Here is a 23741-nt window from a genome sequence, read left to right on the forward strand (position 1 = left end):
ACAGTAAATATTTGTTTCTTTGGGTCACCTTACATTGGTGGAAGATGGCTCATGACTTTAAATATACACAGTATATTTAAAAATGTTGTTGCAGTTCAGAGATCAGTTGAATTATGATATCAGTACACTTCTGGCAAGATGGTTATTGAATGCACTTTATGATGGTAAATGCATTTTTCTCTTGGGGTCATGCTACACTGGTAGAAGAGAGCAGGTGTTGTAAAAACAAAAACTTATCTATATATGATGCACTTACAGTGATGCTCCCAGGAGTGGTGAAGCATCACACACACATTCTGTACAGAATGTACGAATGACCAAGGCCCAAAACTCATACTTATACATAATTAATCTAGACAACTGCTGAGAAAAATATACTAACAGACATGAATAACAGTAAATAAAATAAGTCACTGAATCACCAGGGCATTGTTTTGGCAGCTCCAACCCCTGAATTAACTTGCAGCACAATACAACCACACATGCACATCCTTGAAACAACCATTTCTAGCCAAGAAAAGCACAGCAGCACTGAGCCTAATCTTTGGAAATCTAACAACCATAATGTTTATAAATCAATCCCTTCATTTTCCTTAAAAGCCAAATGACGTTCAAAAAACAAATAACGTGTAACTCACTCATCACAAGCATCGCGACCAGTCATATAGTTTATGTCCTTTTCTGATTGTTTGTAGTACACATAGTAGCCAGTGAGCATGCGATCATCCTCATTAATTGGTGCCGTGGTCCAGCTCACTTTCACTACACCCTTATCTGGTAAAGCTTCCAAGTTCACAGTTTGTTCCATTATTGTACCTGAGGAAAATTTCACAGAAAAAACAAATGTGTACATAGTTAATGGCAGCAGATGAAAATTGCATACAGTCTCTCCTCACTTACAGAAGGAGTATCGTTCCTAAGACCTCGTCGGTAAACGAATTTGTTGGTAAGTGACGAGCATACTATAATGGTAGTGGGTTTGTGTCAACCATCTTTGATATTGCTTTAATATCACCTTTGCACCATTTATAGAATTTCTGGTATATTTTTCAATGTTTATGCAGTAGTATACTGTATATTGTAATAAACAAAATAGAGGAAATCAGCTCTAACATACATTATTTAGGTATGAATACTGGTCAAAGAGCCCGTCGTAAGTCCGAGTCATCAGTAAACGAGTATGTCGCTAAGTGAGGAGAAGCTAGTAAACCCACATTGCTAACAGATTTCTAAATTGTTATAATAAAATTAAGTGCCAAACCCATAAAGGTCATACAGCACTGCAGAAATTTCCAAAGCTTCTGCAATAGTCAAAGATATACTAAGCATTAAAACCCAAACACTTACAAGACCAACTTACCTCCAACACTTTAATAAAATATCTCCATTCCATAACTCTCCCTGGAATCCAGTCATATCAGCTTCAAACTCAAAACTACATCCTAAACTGAACCCAAATGGTGAGAAACACCATTTGGTGGAGCATTACATGCATGGGGAAGTGCAAAACTCATAACCATCATAAAATGCCTAGGACATGGGAAGTAATCAGGTGTTATCTGTGGAAAGGGAAGACTGCTCCAATTTCTGGGCTCAAGAGCCTTAAACATTAGGCAGTATTACAGACAATACTAGTACCAACTCTCCAGGTCTGCAATGTCGCCAGCCTTGAAGAGGGCCATTAGTGTACAGCAGTATTCCAGCCTAGAGAATCATTATGGGCTTGGCATCCCTAGCTTTGAAGGTTCTCATTATCCATCCTATCATTTTCCTAGCAGATAAGGTAGATACATTGTTGTGGTCTTTGAAGGCGAGATCCTCTGACATTATCACTCCCAGATCCTTCACATTACTTTTCCGCTCTATGTATGGTTAGAATTTGTCGTATACCCTGACACATTTTTAATTTCTTCAAGTTTTCCATATCTGAGTAGTTGAAATTCCTCCTTGTTGAACTTCATATTGTTTTGAGTGGCCCATTCGAAGATTTGGTTGATGTCTGCTTGGAGTCTCACAGTGTCTTCAATGGAGGTCACTGCCATGGTGATCCGGGTGTCATCCGCAAAGGAAGACACGGAGCTATGGTTTACATCTCAATGTCAGAAATGAGGATGAGGAATAGAATGGGAGCGAGTACTGTGCCTTGTGGAACAGAGTTTTTAACCATGGCTGCCTGGGACTTTACTCTATTTACTATTGCTCTTTGTGTTCTCTTTGTCAGGAAGTTGTAGATCCATCTACCAACTTTTCCTGTTATTCCTTTATCCCGCATTTTGTGTGCTACACCATGGTCACACTTGTCGAAAGCTTTTGCAAAGTCTGGGTATACAACATCTGTATTTTGTTTATTGTCTACAGCATCCAGGACCTTATAGTGGTCCAGCAGCTGGGACAGGCAGGAGCGACCTGCTCTGAACCCATGATGCCCTGGGTTGTGCAACTGATGGGTATCTAGGTGGTTGATATGAGATGTTAGTGCTTTACTTCCACCTTTGTGGAGTGGGACTATGTCTGTTGTTTTTAGTGTGTGGGATGACCCCTGTGTCCATGCTCTCTCCATAAAATGCTGAAGGCACACAATAGGGCAGTTCTTGATGATGACGGAATTCCACGAGTCTGGGCCTGGGGAAGAGTGCATGGGCATGTCATTGCCTCTTCAAAATCTTGTGGAGTTATAATAATATCCGAGAGTTTTGGGATGGCCAAATTTTGGGTTTCATTCATAAAGAATTCATTTGGATTGTCGACCCTTAGAGCGGCAGTGGATTGCTGAACACTGAGTCATATTGGGACTTTAGTATCTCACTCATTTCTTGGCTATCATCTGTGTATGTCCCATCCTGCCTAAGCAGGGGTCCAATACTGGATGTTGTTTTTCCCTTAGATTTGGCATAAGAGAAGAAGTATTTTGGATTTTTTTCAATTTCCTTTATGGCTTTTAGTTCTTCCTGTGATTCTTGTCTCCTATAACATTCCTTCAGCTTAAGTTCGATATTTGCAATTTCATTGACTAGTACTTCCCTTCGTATTTCATATATATTGACCCTACTCAGCAGCTCTGTGACTTCGTCTGTATAGGGAACGTCTCTCTCTCTTTCTAGCTTACATCTCCTCTTTCTTTTTCTTAATGGAATGTGTCTTGAGCAGATCTCAACAACCACAGAATTAATTTTTTCAAGGCAGATGTTCGGGTCCGTGTTGTTTAGGATATCTTCCCAGCTTGTTTCATTTAGGACATGGTTTACTTGATGCCCGTGTATGTTTTTGTTATCGAAATTGAATTTCGTAAGGAGACCTTCATGACTGCTCACATTTTGCTGGTCTGGAGCCCTGTGCATACATGTCTGTACCTCTATTATATGTTGTGATCTGAGTGAATTGTCATTGATACAGTTATATTATGTATCAGATCATCAATGTTAGCGAAGATGAGGTCTAGCATATTTTCTAGTCCTGTAGGCTCTACTATTTGCAGGTTTAAGGTGAATTTGTTGCAGAGATTTAATAGTTTGTGTGTGTGAATTTTCATCTGAGCTGCCTCCTGGAGTGATCTCTGCTAAAACACTGTTTGCTATACTTTTCCATTTTAGGTGTCTCAGGTTGAAATCTCCTAGTAGTAAGATGTTTGGGACAGGAATTGGGAGATTTTCCAGACAGTGGTCAATTTTCTCAAGCTGCTCCTGGAATTACTGGGAAGTTGGATCTGGAGGCTTGTATACTACCACAATGACAAGGTTTTGGTTTTCAGTCTTTACCACCAAAACTTCAACTACATCCTTTGAGGTGTTTAGTAGTTCTGTGCAAATGAGCGACTCTGACATACAGGCTAACCCTCCCTTGTTGCCTGTTTAGTCTGTCGCATTGAAATTTTTCATCAATACTTCCCTCCCTTACAGGTAGAGAAATTTTGCACTACAGAGCATGTGAATAAAAGGTGATATTTCTATCCACTAATAAAGATACAGTATTAATTAAATGCTAGACCACTATACAGTACTGTAGCTCTAAAACCTCAGATTCAAGCATTAGTCTACAATTACATAGGGGAAAAAATTAGAAGCATTGAAATTTTGCACAAATTATTTTGTAATTACAAGATCACTGGCACACTCAGATCACACACAGATCCAGAGTTCAAATTTCCTCCAGTACAGCTGGAAAACATTAGGGACATTTTTCGTAAGACACCTGCTGTCCCTGTTCAAAATGGGTACCTGTGTGTTAGTCGAATGGTGTGGGTAGCATCCTGGGACAAACCTGACCTAATTTGCCTGAAATGCTCAGCATAACAAGGGGCTTTCTATATAGTAGTATGTCATTGATGTCAGCTAGGCCTGTATACCTTGTACATGTACTTGTAGTAAATAAAGAAATTATTATATTATCATTATCTAGAATTAACAAATATTTATAGCTCTCACATGCAATTTTATTTCCGTTAGTGAGGTGCATGTTGCTGTCCTCTGGAATGGTCCGATTTGTCCTCAAAATAAGTTCCTTGATCTTCTTGTAGCACAGCTTTGGGTTGGAATGGAACAACACTGAAGCCTTTCTCTGAAAAGGAGATGAAGGTAAAATCAGTTACACATGGTTGTAACTAACTATACATTCACGATAGATGTAATACAGTACCTTTTGTGTAAAATGATCATCATATTTAGCTGGGCTGAATATTTCTCCTTTTGTAGCATTAATATTTTTACATATCTGGCCCCTTCTTTTGAATTCAACATGTTTTTCTGCCTGGAACCAATGACTTTTTCAAATATCACTTAAAAAAATACATGAAAAATTAAAAATATGCTTTTTTGTGTAAAAAGTGTGGAAATTCAAATTCAAAGTTTATTCTCTATAAGGATTACAATGCTGAGTTTACAGAATTTGGTTATTGTGTGGTTTACATGTAGTAAAATACTAATTACAGAGGGGGCCACTAGAACACCTAGCATGGCCAGGCATTTCGGGCACACTTAGATTAATTCTTAACTTTAAAATACTACAAATTATGAGGTAAGTTGGTATTATGGCTAAGTGACTAAATACTAGTTTGTGAGTTTAGCAATGTGAATGCTTTTGTTTTGGCACAATACATAGTTTCAGTATTGGAGTATCACAGGCCAACTTATGACTAGTTAGGATTCATTATATTAAGATTGAGATTGATATTTCTGTTTATGGTCCAATGGGTGAGTGAAAGTGTGAACCACCAGGTGGTATTTCGTGTAATTAGTTAACGGGGTGTATCAGGGAGACAAGATGTTTTCTAATGGTAGTTTTGAAGGTGATGAATGTGTCTGCAGTTCTAGAGTTCTCAGGTAGGGTGTTCCAGATTTTAGGGCCTTTGACATACATTGAATTTTTGTAAAGGTTTAGTCGGACACGGGGAATGTCATAGAGATGTTTGTGTCTGGTGTTATGCCTGTGGGTTCTGTCACAACTATCAAGAAAGCATTTTAGGTCAAGGTTAATATTGGAATTTAAGGTCTTGTAGATGTAGATTGCACAGTAGTAAGTGTGGATGTACTGAACAGAGTAAGTTTAGATCTATGAAGAGTGGGGGAGGGAGTGTTGCCAGGGATGGGATTTAGTGATTATTCTTACTGCAGCTTTTTGTTGGGTTATTATTGGCTTTAGGTGTGTTGCTGCAGTTGATCCCCAAGCACAAATAGCATAGGTAAGGTATGGATAAATGAGTGGTATAGTGTGAGAAGGGCATTTTGCAGCACATAGTATCGTATCTCGGAGAGGATCCCAACCGTTTTGGATGCTTTTTTGGTTATGTGTTGGATATGGGTGCTGAAATTCAGGTTGTTGTCGAGGTATAGGCCTAGGAATTTGCCCTCATTATGTCTGGCAATTAGAGTGTTGTTGATCTCAATGTTAATTTGTACAACTCCTGCTCTGCTACCAAACATAATATAGTAGGTTTAGTCAGTGTTAAGCCTAAGTTTATTGGCTGTCATCCAAGTTGATATTTTGATCAGCTCCTCGTTAATAATGGTGTTGACGGTGGCAAGATTAGGGTGAGAGATGACACAAATCGTGTCGTCAGCAAAGAGAATGGGGTTCAGGTGTTGGGATACATTTGGAAGATCATTGATAACAAAAAAGGCACAATACCGTGACTGGAACGATACACAAATAACCCGCACATAAAAGAGAGAAGCTTACGACGACGTTTCGGTCCGACTTGGACCATTGACAAAGTCACAAAGTGTAAGATCATTGATGTATATGAGGAAGAGCAGGGGACCAAGGACACTTCCCTGTGGAACTCCAGTATCAAGTGGCTGCGTTGTTGATGCTGTGTCTTTAATGGTGACATACTGATACCTATTAGTAAGTTAAGATTTGAAATATGCAAGCGCATGGCCTCTTATACCATAATGGTCAAGTTTGTGGAGTAGGATGCCGTGGTCTACTGTGTCAAAAGCTTTTCTTAGGTCAATAAAAATTCCTAGTGGATATTCCTTATTTTCCAATGCTGTATAAAGCAGATCTAGCATTTTTATAATTGCATCATTATTGCTTTTATTTTTTTCTGAATCCAAATTGGCAGGGGTTGAGTATGTTTTGTGCTGTTATAAATGAATATAGTCTCCTGTGCTCGAGTTTCTCAAAGATTTTGGATAGCAATGGTAAGTTTGATATTGGCCTATAGTTGTTTAAATCTGTAGGGTCACCACCTTTATGTATTGGTGTAACCCTTGCTGTCTTGAGTAGTTTTGGGAAGGTGCTAGTTTCTAGTGACTTGTTAAAAAGTAATGAAATAGCATGCGAAAGGACATGGGCCGCTCGCTTGTACAATAATGGTGGGACATGAGACAGATTCCCCAAGTTATTTTTAAGTGACTTTATAATCTCGGTGGCTTATGCAAGGTCAGGTTACACTCGTATATACATGATAAAGACACAACTAAGCCTTGAGGGATACCCAGATCATAATGCATTTCTCCTTTACTGAAGATAAATACATAAATTAAAAACTAATGATAAGAGCTTTGCAGTAAACATTTTTTCAATATTAGTCACTATTGTGGATAAAAAGGTGACTAATACACCATTGTGTATTAGTCACCATTATGGATAAAAGAAAATAGTACTTGTTAACTGGTAATTAAACTTAAGTGAGACTTCACCTCACGAGTTTCTCTATTGTTGAGTGCAGTGCAACAAGAAGCCAGGAGTTGACTACTAGTTCTCTTCAGCAGTAATGCTTCTACATATTAAGCAACTCTCATGTCCACATACTATAATGTTTGTAAGTCCCTAATAGGAACTACCATATACAGTGAAACTGGAAAAATGCTTTATTGCAAGTATCAACTGTAATGATTGTATGTGGTAGTATTTTAGTACGAATAACAATTGTAGTCACTGTATGTAGTAGTGTTTCAGTGCAAGTAATAATTGTAGTCATTGTATGTAGTAGTGTTTTAGTGCAAGTAACAATTGTAGTCACTGTATGTAGTAGTGTTTTAGTGCAAGTAACAACTGTAGTGACTGTATGTAATAGTGTTTTACTAAAATACTATTACATACAGTGACTACAATTGTTACTTGCACTAAAACACTACTACATGTAGTGACTACAATTGTTACTTGCACTAAGACACTACTACATAGAGTAACTACAATTGTTACTTTTACTAAAAGTAACAATTGTAGTTACTCTATGTAGTAGTGTCTTAGTGCAAGTAAGAATTGTAGTCACTACATGTAGTAGTGTTTTAGTGCAAGTAACAAATGTAATGACTGTATGTAGTAGTACAGTAGAACCTTGGTGCTCAAACTTAATTCATTCCAGAATTCCCATCTATTCGAGTATTGAACGGATTTTCCCAAGCAAATTTCTTTTTGGTTGGCTGTTATTACTAATCTTCATAGGCCCCATGGTGACTTATTTACATAAATAAAAAAAAATAAAAGAAGGTGAAGAAACACAAAATAGTTTACAGCAAAGTTTTGGCAGGTCATGTTTGTTTGGTCGAGTGCCAATCGAGTGCCACTGAAGAGCTGCAAGAGCTTCATCTGGAACAGTAACAGACCACAGCTGAGGAAATTGCTTCAGAGGGAGGAGGAAGAGAGAGGGGAGAATGTGCCTTCTTCTGTGGTTAAGGACATGTGTGCAAAGTGGAGTGAGTTGCAAAGTTTCATGGAGAAATATCACCTTGACCAAGCTGAAACAAGCCATATCTGCAATATGTTCAGTGACAACACCTTGTCTCACTTCAGGCAAATCTTAGAGATACCAGAAACAGAGATCTCTGGACAGATTTTGTGTGACAGGGGTGCAGTGACTCTGAAGCTGGTCCTAGTGGCAGTAAAAGACAAAGAAGGGAAGTAACCCCAGAGAGGGCTTTGATACCTAAAGTCCTTATGGAGGGTGATATCCCTTCCAAATAAGCTGGTCATAAGTTTGACTAAGATACTCCAATATAGGAGCCCTACCTTATCTTGCACATATTCAAAACAAAATACACATTGATATGTGTGACTCCCCCTAATCTACACATGACAGTAAACAAAATTCTGAATACAGCTATTGGTTCATAATTCTTAAGCTAGTCATAAGTTTGTCTAAGACACTCCAATATAGAAACTGTATCATACCAAATCGAGACCATTTCCATTAATAGATAAACTAATTGTTAAGTTATTAAATTTTTTGAGCTACCTCAATTTTGTAAATCTAGTTAATCACTACAATTACCTAACCTTAATACAAGTATGATCTATATCCTGTGTCAATATAGAGTAAGAACTAGTATTAGTCTGCCTGAAATGCCTAGGCATACCAAGGCATACCAGTGGCCTTCTTTGTAAAAAGTAATAATGTCTTATAATATGTAAACCCCACATTGTAATATTAACAGAGAAATAAGGATTTTAATTTTTAATTTTAATAATCAGTCCTCCCTCTATCCTCCTCCCTGTCTTCCCTAAGCCAACAAGAGTCTTCAATAAAGGTATGTAGTAGTGATTTAAATGATCATTTATTTACTTATTTAGTTCTCATTGTTTTGTGCATGTAAAATTATAGTTAATCTTTAAAAAATGTATTTTATTAATATTTTTGGGTGTCTGGAACAGATTAATTGCATTTACATTAATTCTTATAGGAAATATTATTTCAGTTTTTGGCCTTTTTGGATTTAGGCCAACCTTCTGGAACGGATTATGGCCGATAACCAAGGGTCCACTGTACTTACAACTGCTGAGAAGCTAATTTGCAAATTATAATTTATAATAGTTACTAATCATTAAAACTGTTTTGTTGTGGGATGTTTGAAATTTAGTTTACCAGCACCACAGCACTGAAACCACCACTTGCCAGTAACCCATTGCTTACCCTTGTTCCTAACTTTGAACATATAAAGTGCAGGGTGACTTCCCAAGATTTTTATGAGGAACAAAAGCATGCCTTATACGAGAGAAAATATCGCATATTCTACTGTTACTTAACTTAGAAATTATATGCCAGTATTACTTGGCCAGGGAGACTGTACTCCTATTGCAGATAAGGCATGTATTGTGACTTCAATGTTCTCAGAAGATTATGTACATGTGGCCAGTGTGTAGTAGAGGATAAGGGTACAACACTAGTATTTGTTGGTCAGAGCATGCAATCATTATATCTAGCTTACCATACAGTCCAAACTTACCTCAGTAATGGTCAAATTAACAAGATTTTCTGAAGACCAAATATCCTCCAAGTTGTCATTGTTATGTACATAAAGAGCATACCTGTGACAAGAAAACAAGCGTTACTATTGTTGTGAGGCACTTGACAACTGTCTTAAGTAGTGCAATGGAACATGTTATGTCAACTAAAATAAGAGGAAGGACAGGAAAATAAAGGTTCACAGACATAACATTTCAATGAAAAAAGGAATATGTAATATTTACAGAGCACTGAAAAATTAAAAGGGTCCTAACCCAAGCTTGGGCAGAGGCATAAGAATTTTGGAGAGTGAGAGAGAATTTTCACACAACCCAGGATATAAATAACCATAATTTAAACCTAGATGATGATTGATCACGTTGACCCTGATCTAAACCTCCATAATATGACACACAATCAAAACCTATTGGAAAGTAACTGCCTTCACTACACAGCATCACAAGCCAGCACTATTCTAAACAATGCTAAAAGTCTATCAGTACTTAACTACAACATCAGGTCCTTAAGCAAACACTATGATGACCTCCTGGCACTCCTTGAATCACTAAAGACACCCTTCTCCTGCATTATTCTTACTGAGACCTGGCTTAAGCAGGACACAATAGATATCTACCCTCTACCAGGATACATAGCAATCCACAACTGCAGACCATACCAAGTTGGGGGTGGTATTGCAATCTATTACTCTAACCAATTAACTTGTATTAGCACCACTTGCTTTAGTGATGAATATGGAGAATACACTTTTGCTAATTTTACTGTAAAAAACCTTAAGACGCCTATAACAATCGGTGCCATTTACCGGATACCCCACACAAACATCCCAAATTTCAGTGAGAAATTAAAGGCACTAATAACAAACAGACAAATGAATAAGCACCACCTTCTCTTAGCTGGAGACTTCAACATCAACCTTGGCCTACTAGATGATCAGCCTGTAACTGATTTCATCAACAATATGAACAACATACTTCTCATACCAACAATAACTAAACCAACCAGGCTCACTGAAACAAGTGCAACCATAATAGACCACATATGGACCAATATACTAGCTTCCCCCCTTAAATCAGGGATAATCACAGTAGGGGTCGGCCTAGGAAGGGTTGGAGGGAGGGGGTAAAGGAGGTTTTGTGTGCGAGGGGCTTGGACTTCCAGCAGGCATGCGTGAGCGTGTTTGATAGGAGTGAATGGAGACAAATGGTTTTTAATACTTGACGTGCTGTTGGAGTGTGAGCAAAGTAACATTTATGAAGGGATTCAGGGAAACCGGCAGGCCGGACTTGAGTCCTGGAGATGGGAAGTACAGTGCCTGCACTCTGAAGGAGGGGTGTTAATGTTGCAGTTTAAAAACTGTAGTGTAAAGCACTCTTCTGGCAAGACAGTGATGGAGTGAATGATGGTGAAAGTTTTTCTTTTTCGGGCCACCCTGCCTTGGTGGGAATCGGCCGGTGTGATAATAAATAAAATAAAAAATAATCACAGATAGCACTACAGACCACTACCCTTCCTTCCTCTTGACAAACATTATTAAACCACCACTTGAATACAACAAAGTTTCATTTAGACTCCACGATGAGGCCTCGATAAGCAAGTTCACAGCTGACCTAGAGACTGTTGACTGTCCTACAGAATTCTCCAAGGCCAATGGTGTTGATGACTGGACAGACATTTTTCTTAACAAACTACTTAGACTATACAACAAACATTGTCCTATAAAAACGAAACAGATCACAACCAAATGGCTTGGTTGCCCATGGCTAACCAGCACCATTCTGAAATCCATTGATAAGAAACACCAATATGAAAAGCAATATAAACAGAGCTTAATACACAAAGATATTCTTAAACGCTATTCATCAGTCCTAACCAAAGTAATAAAGAAAGCCAAACAACTATACTACTCCAGAAGATTCACTGACACAAGAGGAGATATAAAAAAAGACCTGGAAAACACTCTCTCACATTCTAGGGACCCACAAACTGAAAAAAACAAGAATATTGTCCAAACTAAACCTAATGAAACACCACTTCAACCCACTGACACAGCTAACAAGATAAACGACTTCTTCTCAACCATAGGTTCTAATCTCGCCAATAAAATCCCACGTACCAATGCCCATGACGGGGACTACCTAGATGGGAATTTCCCAAATTCCTTCTATCTTGCTCCAACTGAGCCCACAGAAATCACCGAGATTATAAAGTCACTTGAAAATAACTTGGGGAATCTGTCTCATGTCCCATCATTATTGTACAAGAGAGTGGCCCATGTCCTCTCGCATACTATCTCATTACTTTTTAACAAGTCACTAGAAACTAGCACCTTCCCGAAACTACTCAAGACGGCAAGGGTTACACCAATACATAAAGGTGGTGACCCTACAGATTTAAACAACTATAGGCCAATATCAAACTTACCATTGCTATCCAAAATCTTTGAGAAACTCGTGCACAGGAGACTATATTCATTTATAACGGCACAAAACATACTCAACCCCTGCCAATTTGGATTCAGGAAAAATAAAAGCACTAACGATGCAATCATAAAAATGCTAGATCTGCTTTACACAGCATTGGAAAATAAGGAATATCCACTAGGAATTTTTATTGACCTAAGAAAAGATCTTGACACAGTAGACCACGGCATCCTACTCCACAAACTTGACCATTATGGTATAAGAGGCCATGCGCTTGCATATTTCAAATCTTACCTTACTAATAGGTATCAGTATGTCACCATTAAAGACACAGCATCAACAACACAGCCACTTGATACTGGAGTTCTGCAGGGAAGTGTCCTTGGTCCCCTGCTCTTCCTCATATACATCAATGATCTTCCAAACGTATCTCAACACCTGAACCCCATTCTCTTTGCTGACGACACGACTTATGTCATCTCTGACCATAATCTTTCCACCCTCAACACTATTGTTAATGAGGAGCTGATCAAAATATCGACTTAGATGACAGCCAATAAACTTACGCTTAACGCTGACAAAACCTACTACATTATGTTTGGTTGCAGAGCAGGCGATGCGCAAATTAACATTAAGATCGACAACACTAATTGCCAGGCATAATGAGGGCAAATTCCTAGGCCTATACCTCGACAACAACCTGAACTCCAGCACCCATATCCAACACATAACCAAAAAAGTATCCAAAACGGTTGGGATCCTCTCCAACATACGATACTACGTGCCGCAAACTGCCCTTCTCACACTATACCATTCACTTATATATCCATACCTCACCTATGCTATCTGTGCTTGGGGTTCAACTGCAGCAACACACCTAAAGCCAATAATAACCCAACAAAAAGCCGCAGTAAGAATAATCACTAAATCCCATCCCTGGCAACACACCCCCCCACTCCTCATAGATCTAAACTTACTCCCTGTTCAGTACATCCACACTTACTACTGTGCAATCTACATCTACAGGACCTTAAATTCCAATATTAACCTTGACCTAAAACACTTTCTTGATAGTTGTGACAGAACCCACAGGCATAACACCAGACACAAACATCTCTATGACATTCCCCGTGTCTGACTAAACCTTTACAAAAATTCAATGTATGTCAAAGGCCCTAAAATCTGGAACACCCTACCTGAAAACTCTAGAACTGCAGACACATTCATCACCTTCAAAACTACCATTAGAAAACATCTTATCTCCCTGATACACCCCGTCAACTAATTACACGAATACCACCTGGTGGTTCACACTTACACTCGCTCACCCATTCGACCATAAACAGAAATATTAATCTCAATCTCAAAATAATGAATCTTGACTAGTCATAAGTTGGCCTGCGATACTCCAATACTGAATCTATGTATAGTGCCAAAACAAAAGCATTCACATTGCTAAACTCACAAACTAGTATTTAGTCACTTAGCCATAATACCAACTTACCTCATAATTTTGTAATATTTTAAACTTAAGATTTAATCTAAGTCTGCCCGAAATGCCTAGCCATGCTAGGTGTTCTAGTGGTACACTCTGTAATTATTATTTTACTACATGTAAACCACACAATAACCAAATTCTGTAAACTCAGCATTGTAATCCTTATAGAGAATAAACTTTGAATTGAATTGAAAAAGGCCAGTGAAGGAGTACTGAATTTCTCACCATCAATGAAGAAAATTAACATATTAGACAATAAGCTGGTATCCTCAGCTGTGATTGCGAATGTGCTGCCAGAATGAAGCACATGATGATTGTGTATGAAGTTAACTTTCTGAACAGTGAGATGTCTGACTGACAGGTGACCTCTTCAATAGGTAAGTTTCAACTTAGAAATGAATGTAATATAGCTGGTCTCCTACCAAAATGTTATCTCAATGCACAACTTTGTGACCCCTAAAAAAAAAGTTATCTTGATCCACCTTCCCGGAGTATCTCACTCAGCAATGCTAGGCCCTCCTGCATGTATTATGTACGCTTTGTTACACACACAATACTGCGGTTTAAAACACTCAGTAGAATACAGATGTATAACAGGAATTTCTAAAATTATAAGAAACTTCTTGGAAATATATAAGGCTGCTTCTGATGTGGGACGTTCAAAGCCCAGTTGGAATTATATCAAGCCTATTTCTACATAATACTCATATCTCTTAGCCCCAATGTGGTTTTATTACTCATCTCTGCCCAAAATAGCATTGATTGTCTCCTGCTTACTAGCCATTACTCTATTGGTGTGATGTGCAAGTACCTAACCAGGTCCAGTAATTGACCTCTTCACTTTAAATGGATTATTATTTGGCTAGTTTACCAATCAGGTGCTAAAGTACTCATCTATTTGTACTCGCCTATTTGTGGCTGCAGGGGTTGAGTCTTAGCTCTTGGCCCTGCATATTCACTGGTTGCCACTGGGTCCTCCCTCTCCCTGCTCCATGAGCTTTATCAAACCTCGTCTTAAAACTATGTATGGTTCCCGCCTCCACTGCATCACTTTCTAGGCTATTCCACTGCCTGACAACTTTATGACTGAAGAAATATTTCCTAACATCCCTTTGACTCATCTGAGTCTTCAACTTCCAATTGTGACCTCTTGTTTCTGTCCCCCCTCCCTGGAACATCCCGTCTTTGTCCACCTTGTCTATTCCGCGCAGTATTTTATATGTTATCATGTCTCCCCTGACCCTCCTGTCCTCCAATGTCGTCAGGCCGATTTCCCTTAACCTTTCTTCATAGGACATTCCCCTTAGCTCTGGAACTAACCTTGTCACAAACCTTTGCACTTTCTCTAATTTCTTGATGTGCTTGATCAAGTGCGGGATCCAAACAGGTGCTGCATACTCCAGTATGGGCCTGACGTACATGGTGTACAGTGTCTTGAACGATTCCTTACTAAGGTATCGGAATGCTGTTCTCAGGTTTGCCAGGCGCCCATATGCTGCAGCAGTTATCTGGTTGATGTGTGCTTCCAGAGACATGCTCGGTGTTATACTCGCCCCAAGATCTTTCTCCTTGAGCGAGGTTTGCAGTCTTTGGCCACCTAGCCTATACTCCGTCTGCGGTCTTCTGTGCCCTTCCCTAATCTTCATGACTTTGCATTTGGCGGGGTTAAATTCGAGAAGCCAGTTGCTGGACCAGGTGTCCAGTCTGTCCAGGTCTCTTTGAGGTCCTGCCTGATCCTCATCTGATTTAATTCTCCTCATTAACTTCACATCATCTGCGAACAGGGACACTTCTGAGTCTAACCCTTCCATCATGTCGTTCACATATACCAAAAATAGCACTGGTCCTAGGACAGACCCCTGTGGGACCCTGCTCGTCACAGGCGCCCACTGTGATACCTCATCATGTACCATGACTCGTTGTTGCCTCCCTGTCAGGTATTCTCTGATCCATTCCCTTCCTGTTATATGTGCCTGATCCTCTAGCTTCTGCACTAATCTCTTGTGAGAAACTATGTCAAAGGCCTTCTTGCAGTCCAGGAAGATGCAATCAACCCACCCCTCTCTCTCGTGTCTTACTTCTGCTACTTTATCATAAAACTCCAGAAGGTTTGTGACACAGGATTTGCCTTCTATGAATGTGTGCTGGTTGGCGTTTATACTCTTGTTCCGTTCCAGGTGCTCCACCACTCTCCTCCTGATAATCTTCTCCATAACTTTGCATACTATACACATCAGTGACACAGGTCTATAGTTTAGTGCCTCTTTTCTGTCTCCTTTTTTAAAAATGGGAACTACATTTGCTGACTTATTTCTTATAGTCAATAGCTCCTTTATTTTAAGCTTTAAAATAATTATCTTAGTCCATATATTCATATTTGTAAGTGGTTAACAGTAAATGTTTTTAATTTTTTGATATCTGAAACAGCTTATTTCTCTACGTGCCTTCTGTAGATACTTCTTACATTCTCCTTTACTCTTATGAATACAAATATCAATCCTGATATCAACCTCTTATCAAACTGCACAAATAATCCTAACAGTAATTGCTAATACTACATTGCTAATAAGGCTAAAACTCTACTCAGTGTCAGCAAGAACATTACAGTTTTCAACTACAGTGGAACCTCAAATTTCCAACGTACTGCTTATCGAACTCTTCGAAAATAGAACCCTTTTTTCCAACCAACTTTGTCCCTATTATCAAACTCGCCCCTATTTTCGAACCGCCGGGTACCAAACCTGTCCAGCAGCCCACTGTCCGCGTCCCTACGCAGGCGCCGTGAGCCAGTCTGGCTTTGTTTATGCTTGAGTGAACACTAACTTGCGCACTCATTCAAACATTTTACGATTATTTCATTGTGTTTAGTGCTTGTGGGACTGTGAAATAAGCTACAATGGGCCCAAAGAAACTTGCTAGTGGTACCCCTGTGGTAAAGAAAGTGAGAAACACCATAGATGTGAAGTAAATACAGTGGACCCCCGGTTAACGATTTTAATCCGTGCAAGAGGGCTCATCGTTATGCGAAATAATCGTTATGCGAATCAATTTTCCCCATAAGAAATAATGGAAATAAAATTAATCCGTGCAAGACGCCCAAAAGTATGAAAAAAAATTTTTTTTACCACATGAAATGTTAATTTTAATACACACAAACTGAAAAAGGCATGCACAATTAAATGACACTTACTTTTATTGAAGATCTGGTGATGATTGATGGGATGGGAGGAGGGGAGAGCAATATCTTCTTACTGTTTAGAAGGGGAATCCCCTTCCATTAGGACTTGAGGTAGTAAGTCCTTTTCTGGGGTTACTTCCCTTCTTCTTTTAATGCCACTAGGACCAGCTTCAGAGTCACTGGACTTCTTTCGCACAAGATATCTGTCCATAGTGGCCTGTACCTCTCGTTCCTTTATGACTTGCCTAAAGTGTTTCACAACATTGTCAGTGTAATAATCACCAGCACGGCTTGCAATAGCTGTGTGAGGGTGATTTTCATCCATGAAGGTTTGCACTTCAAGCCACTTAGCACAGATTTCCTTAATCTTTGAAGTAGGCAACTTCTTCAATTTCTCTCTCCCCTCCTCCGAAGCAATTTCCTCAGGTGTGGCCTCTTGCTGTTGAAGTTGATCTAGCAGCTCATCAGTGGTTAGTTCTTCATTGTCCTCCTCCACCAACTCTTCCACATCCTCCCCACTAACCTCCAACCCCAAGGACTTTCCCAATGCCACAATGGATTCCTCAACTGGCACAGGATTCTCAGGGTTAGCCTCAAACCCTTCAAAATCCCTTTTGTCTACACATTCTGGCCACAGTTTCTTCCAAGCAGAGTTCAAGGTCCTCTTTGTCACTTCCTCCCAAGCCTTACCTATAAGGTTTACACAATTGAGGATGTTAAAGTGATCTCTCCAAAACTCTCTTAGAGTCAGTTGAGTTTCTGAGGTCATTACAAAGCACCTTTCAAACAGAGCTTTTGTGTACAGTTTCTTGAAGTTGGAAATAACCTGCTGGTCCATGGGCTGCAGGAGAGGAGTGGTATTAGGAGGCAAAAACTTCACCTTAATGAAGCTCATGTCCCCATAAAGTCGCTCTGACACGTCTGTAGGATGACCAGGGGCATTGTCTAACACCAGGAGGCACTTAAGTTCTAATTTCTTTTCAGTTAGGTAATTTTTCACATTGGGGGCAAATGCATGGTGTAACCAGTTATAGAAAAATTCCCTAGTGACCCATGCCTTACTGTTTGCCCTCCACAGCACACACAAATTATCCTTGAGGACATTCTTTTGCCTGAACGCTCTGGGAGTTTCAGAGTGATACACTAATAAAGGCTTCACTTTGCAATCACCAGTAGCATTGGCACACATCAACAAAGTAAGCCTGTCTTTCATAGGCTTATGTCCTGGGAGTGCCTTTTCCTCCTGAGTAATGTAGGTCCTGCTTGGCATTTTCTTCCAGAACAGGCCTGTTTCATCACAATTAAACACTTGTTCAGGTTTCAGTCCTTCAGTTTCTATGTACTCCTTGAATTCCTGCACATATTTTTCAGCCGCTTTGTGGTCCGAACTGGCAGCCTCACCATGCCTTATCACACTATGGATGCCACTACGCTTCTTAAATCTCTCAAACCAACCTTTGCTGGCCTTAAATTCACTCACATCATCACTAGTTGCAGGCATTTTTTTAATTAAATCGTCATGCAACTTCCTAGCCTTTTCACATATGATCGCTTGAGAGACGCTATCTCCTGCTATCTGTTTTTCATTTATCCACACCAATAAGAGTCTCTCAACATCTTCCATCAATTGCGATCTTTGTTTCGAAAACACAGTTGAACCTTTGGCAAGAACAGCTTCCTTGATTGTCTTTCTGGTGCCCACAATAGTAGCGATGGTTGATTGGGGTTTCTTGTACAGCTTGACTAGGTCGGCTATACGCACTCCACTTTCATACTTATCAATTATCTCTTTCTTCATCTCTATAGTAATTCTTACCCTTTGAGGTGTAGGGTTGGCACTAGAAGCTTTCTTGGGGCCCATGGTCACTTATTTTCCAGAAACAGCACCGAAAATACTGTAATAATACGAAATATTCCGAGTGTATGCTTGGATGTTACCGCGGAGGCTGGCTGGTAAACAATGGGACGGAGCGGCACATGTGAGGCTGGCTGAGGGCACATTGGACGCGTCTCGGACGAAAATCGGTATGCGGGTTTTTAATCGGTATGCGGGGCAAAAATTTTCCGATAAAAGTAATCGTTATGCGGAAAAATCGCTATGCGATGCCATCGTTATGCGGGGGTCCACTGTAATACAGAAGTGGAATGATGTCCAAATGTTTGTGGAGAAGTAGCACCCTGAGCAAGCTGAAACAAGCCATCTTTGCAACATGTTCAGTGACAGAACCATGTCCCAATTTAGGGAAATCTTAAACAGATGCCAGAAACAGAGGACTGTGGATAGTTATTTTGTGAGACAGGGGTCCAGTGACTCTCAAGCTGGTCCTAGTGGCTTTAAAAGACAGAGAAGCAGAGTAACCCCAGAGAGGGCTTTGATACCTAAAGTCCTTATGGAGGGGGATTCGCCTTCCAAACACTAACCCCAACTCCCTCACTCCTCCTCCCTATCTTCCAGATGCCATCACCAATCTTCAATAAAGTAAGTAAAATGTTATTTTCTATGTTTATTTAAATTTATTAATACATAATTGAATGTTGATGAAGATAGGGAAGCTGTGATTTCGTGTATAGGGCAAGGAGGAATAACATCTTGTAGGAGTGAGGAAGAGCCAGTTGTGAGTGTGGGGGAAGTTCGTGAGGCAGTAGGTAAAATGAAAGGGGGTAAGGCAGCCGGGATTGATGGGATAAAGATAGAAATGTTAAAAGCAGGTGGGGATATAGTTTTGGAGTGGTTGGTGCAATTATTTAATAAATGTATGGAAGAGGGTAAGGTACCTAGGGATTGGCAGAGAGCATGCATAGTTCCTTTGTATAAAGGCAAAGGGGATAAAAGAGAGTGCAAAAATTATAGGGGGATAAGTCTGTTGAGTGTACCTGGTAAAGTGTATGGTAGAGTTATAATTGAAAGAATTAAGAGTAAGACGGAGAATAGGATAGCAGATGAACAAGGAGGCTTTAGGAAAGGTAGGGGGTGTGTGGACCAGGTGTTTACAGTGAAACATATAAGTGAACAGTATTTAGATAAGGCTAAAGAGGTCTTTGTGGCATTTATGGATTTGGAAAAGGCGTATGACAGGGTGGATAGGGGGGCAATGTGGCAGATGTTGCAAGTGTATGGTGTAGGAGGTAGGTTACTGAAAGCAGTGAAGAGTTTTTACGAGGATAGTGAGGCTCAAGTTAGAGTATGTAGGAAAGAGGGAAATTTTTTCCCAGTAAAAGTAGGCCTTAGACAAGGATGTGTGATGTCACCGTGGTTGTTTAATATATTTATAGATGGGGTTGTAAGAGAAGTAAATGCGAGGGTCTTGGCAAGAGGCGTGGAGTTAAAAGATAAAGAATCACACACAAAGTGGGAGTTGTCACAGCTGCTCTTTGCTGATGACACTGTGCTCTTGGGAGATTCTGAAGAGAAGTTGCAGAGATTGGTGGATGAATTTGGTAGGGTGTGCAAAAGAAGAAAATTAAAGGTGAATACAGGAAAGAGTAAGGTTATGAGGATAACAAAAAGATTAGGTGATGAAAGATTGAATATCAGATTGGAGGGAGAGAGTATGGAGGAGGTGAACGTATTCAGATATTTGGGAGTGGACGTGTCAGCGGATGGGTCTATGAAAGATGAGGTGAATCATAGAATTGATGAGGGAAAAAGAGTGAGTGGTGCACTTAGGAGTCTGTGGAGACAAAGAACTTTGTCCTTGGAGGCAAAGAGGGGAATGTATGAGAGTATAGTTTTACCAACGCTCTTATATGGGTGTGAAGCGTGGGTGATGAATGTTGCAGCGAGGAGAAGGCTGGAGGCAGTGGAGATGTCATGTCTGAGGGCAATGTGTGGTGTGAATATAATGCAGAGAATTCGTAGTTTGGAAGTTAGGAGGAGGTGCGGGATTACCAAAACTGTTGTCCAGAGGGCTGAGGAAGGGTTGTTGAGGTGGTTCGGACATGTAGAGAGAATGGAGCGAAACAGAATGACTTCAAGAGTGTATCAGTCTGTAGTGGAAGGAAGGCGGGGTAGGGGTCGGCCTAGGAAGGGTTGGAGGGAGGGGGTAAAGGAGGTTTTGTGTGCGAGGGGCTTGGACTTCCAGCAGGCATGCGTGAGCGTGTTTGATAGGAGTGAATGGAGACAAATGGTTTTTAATACTTGACGTGCTGTTGGAGTGTGAGCAAAGTAACATTTATGAAGGGATTCAGGGAAACCGGCAGGCCGGACTTGAGTCCTGGAGATGGGAAGTACAGTGCCTGCACTCTGAAGGAGGGGTGTTAATGTTGCAGTTTAAAAACTGTAGTGTAAAGCACCCTTCTGGCAAGACAGTGATGGAGTGAATGATGGTGAAAGTTTTTCTTTTTCGGGCCACCCTGCCTTGGTGGGAATCGGCCGGTGTGATAATAAAAAATAATTGAACACTATATTTGTTGTGTGTATGTAAAACTATAATTAATCTCTATAAAATGTATTTTTTTTTTGTGAACATTTTTGGATTTCTGGAACGGATTAGAGTGTTAAGTAAATGACCTACAGTACTTCATGTTGAGATAAACATAAATGATTGTGGAGAAATGGTTTGGTGATGCCGACAAGATGTGGAAAAAGACACTTACGTACAGTTCGGACATTTGTTAAAGGAAATGTTTTGCCACAAGTGGCTTCTTCAGTCCTAATACAGAGAATTGTATATACTCGTTTCCTTAGTTATCTCTGTATTAGGACTGAAGAAGCCACTCGTGGCAAAACATTTCCTTTAATAAATGTCCTGAGCTGTACATAAGTGTCTTTTTCCACATTGTATTTATGAACTGGCTCTAGAGACAGAAAAATATGCAACACTAGAATATGTTCAAATAGGACTACCTGTAGGTTTCTCTATCATATCTGCCTCCTTTTCTGGAGTTATCAACACCAAGGACAAACAATTACAACTAGAACTAAATACTCACCTGCCATTATAAAGTTTCTTGCCACCAATGACCTTCAGACTTCTTAAGAAGTTGAGAGAGATGAGTGCATGAGATTCGAAAACCCATAAAAAATGGGTCACTTCTTCAATCATTCCCAGACTGGCAGTGAGCTCCTTGGCAACAGCCTTTCCTCCAGTGATGCTAGATAATGAGATCAAACATTTAATGAAGTGCCTACATAAATTTTTTAACTTCCTTTTTTATGACAAATTAAAAAAAATTAAAATCTAAAAATTATTATAATACAATACATTAGTGAAGAAATCCATAGATACCAAACAATCAACAAGTTGATGTAATGTATTCCTCCTCACAGTATGCAGGAGTTTTGCATTTGTAAATTTGCCCGACTGAGACCAATTTGAAGCCTAGTTGTTTTTGACGTTGTTGACAAGGAAATAAGCTCTCAGACAGAATCAAAGAGGAAGAACAACTCATAAATGAGATGACAAAATGCAGTGTGGATTTCAGCTTTTAAGAACATATTGCGGCATACAGATGTATTGGAAACTATGAGAAAGACAAGCACATGCCACTGGAAATGACATTTACACAGATTAAGCATAAGGATGAAATTTTAGAAAAAGGCAATCATCATCAAGGAACTGGAGGGTTATAAGGATATAGAGTTTAGACAAGATCTTTCAGAAGACAGGGGAAAAATAAAAAAAATTCCTAAACACTGCGAAGAGGTTGAATGATGGTAAAAGTGAGGAAGAAAATTAGTTTTTTGACTGAGTAACAAACCCATACAAATCCAACAATGACAACAGGATAGATGAAAATTGTGGGAAAAGGGGTTGGGAAGACAGTATGTAAGTTTGTTCAGGTAAACAGGAATAGTTACAAAGTTTATCATATATAGCAGCATGTGTAGAGAACTTAAGATATCCCAAAAAATTTAGACAAAGTGACTTATTTCCAGCATGGGTGGTTAGGAAGACATTGTGGGTGTGGGGAAGGCATCGTGGGTGTGGGGAAGGCAGGGTGGGTGGTGGGGAAGGCATCGTGGGTGGTGGGGAAGGCATCATGGGTGGTGGGGAAGGCAACGTGAGTTTGTGTAAACAAGTTTTGTAAAGAATATAACAACAATATTTGTGCAGTTATCGTGTTGCATACAACAAGTAGATATATATACATTATGCATTACATGTATATTGGTCTCACAAGCCACAAAAGTTACTTGAAAAAATAAATTAGGAGAGTAAAGAAAAAATAGAATAAAAGTAAAAATAATATTAGAGTGAGGGGCAGTTGCCGACGTTGCCGTAAGTGGTTCACTCTCTGTCAACTTCAAACCTCTATATCTTGGTCAGTATTGATCACAATTTTTTTTCTTTTAAAACACTCAGAGAAATATTCTTAAGATTTTGGAAAGGATCTCACCTTCAAGGACCATAACATTGTATCAATCGCATCTGCTAGAAAAATGACAGGATGGATAATGAGAACCTTCAAAACTAGAGAGGCCAAGCCCATGATGACACTCTTCAGGTCACTTGTTCTATCTAGGCTGGAATATTGCTGCACACTAACAGCACCTTTCAAGGCAGGTGAAATTGCTGACCTAGAAAATGTACAGAGAACCTTCACGGCGCGCATAACGGAGATAAAACACCTCAATTACTGGGAGCGCTTGAGGTTCCTAAACCTGTATTCCCTGGAATGCAGGCGGGAGAGATACATGATTATATACACTTGGAAAATCCTAGAGGGACTAGTACCGAACTTGCACACGAAAATCACTCGCTACGAAAGCAAAAGACTTGGCAGACGATGCAACATCCCCCCAATGAAAAGCAGGGGTGTCACTAGCACGTTAAGAGATCATACAATAAGTGTCAGGGGCCCGAGACTGTTCAACTGCCTCCCAGCATACATAAGGGGGATTACCAACAGACCCCTGGCAGTCTTCAAGCTGGCACTGGACAAACACCTAAAGTCGGTTCCTGACCAGCCGGGCTGTGGCTCGTACATTGGTTTGCGTGCAGCCAGCAGAAACAGCCT

The 23741-nt window shown here is 39.8% G+C and overlaps 1 protein-coding gene across 2 annotated transcripts in view; it reads right to left on the bottom strand.

The window, feature by feature from the left end:
* Positions 1–619: 619 nt before the first annotated feature.
* The window catches only part of LOC138852395 (insulin-like growth factor 1 receptor), a 448761-nt gene continuing 425639 nt past the window's right edge, over positions 620–23741 (bottom strand). For both annotated transcript variants that reach the window (XM_070082796.1, XM_070082795.1), the window contains 4 exons: positions 21714–21875; positions 9666–9747; positions 4422–4554; positions 620–816 (listed from right to left, as the gene is read on the bottom strand). In XM_070082796.1, coding sequence (XP_069938897.1) covers positions 635–816; positions 4422–4554; positions 9666–9747; positions 21714–21875 — 559 coding nt within the window. In that variant the 3' untranslated portion in view covers positions 620–634. The remainder of the gene's footprint in view (positions 817–4421; positions 4555–9665; positions 9748–21713; positions 21876–23741) is intronic.

This window comes from Cherax quadricarinatus, chromosome 8 (genome assembly GCF_038502225.1).
Source record: "Cherax quadricarinatus isolate ZL_2023a chromosome 8, ASM3850222v1, whole genome shotgun sequence".
Lineage (NCBI taxonomy): Eukaryota > Metazoa > Arthropoda > Malacostraca > Decapoda > Parastacidae > Cherax > Cherax quadricarinatus.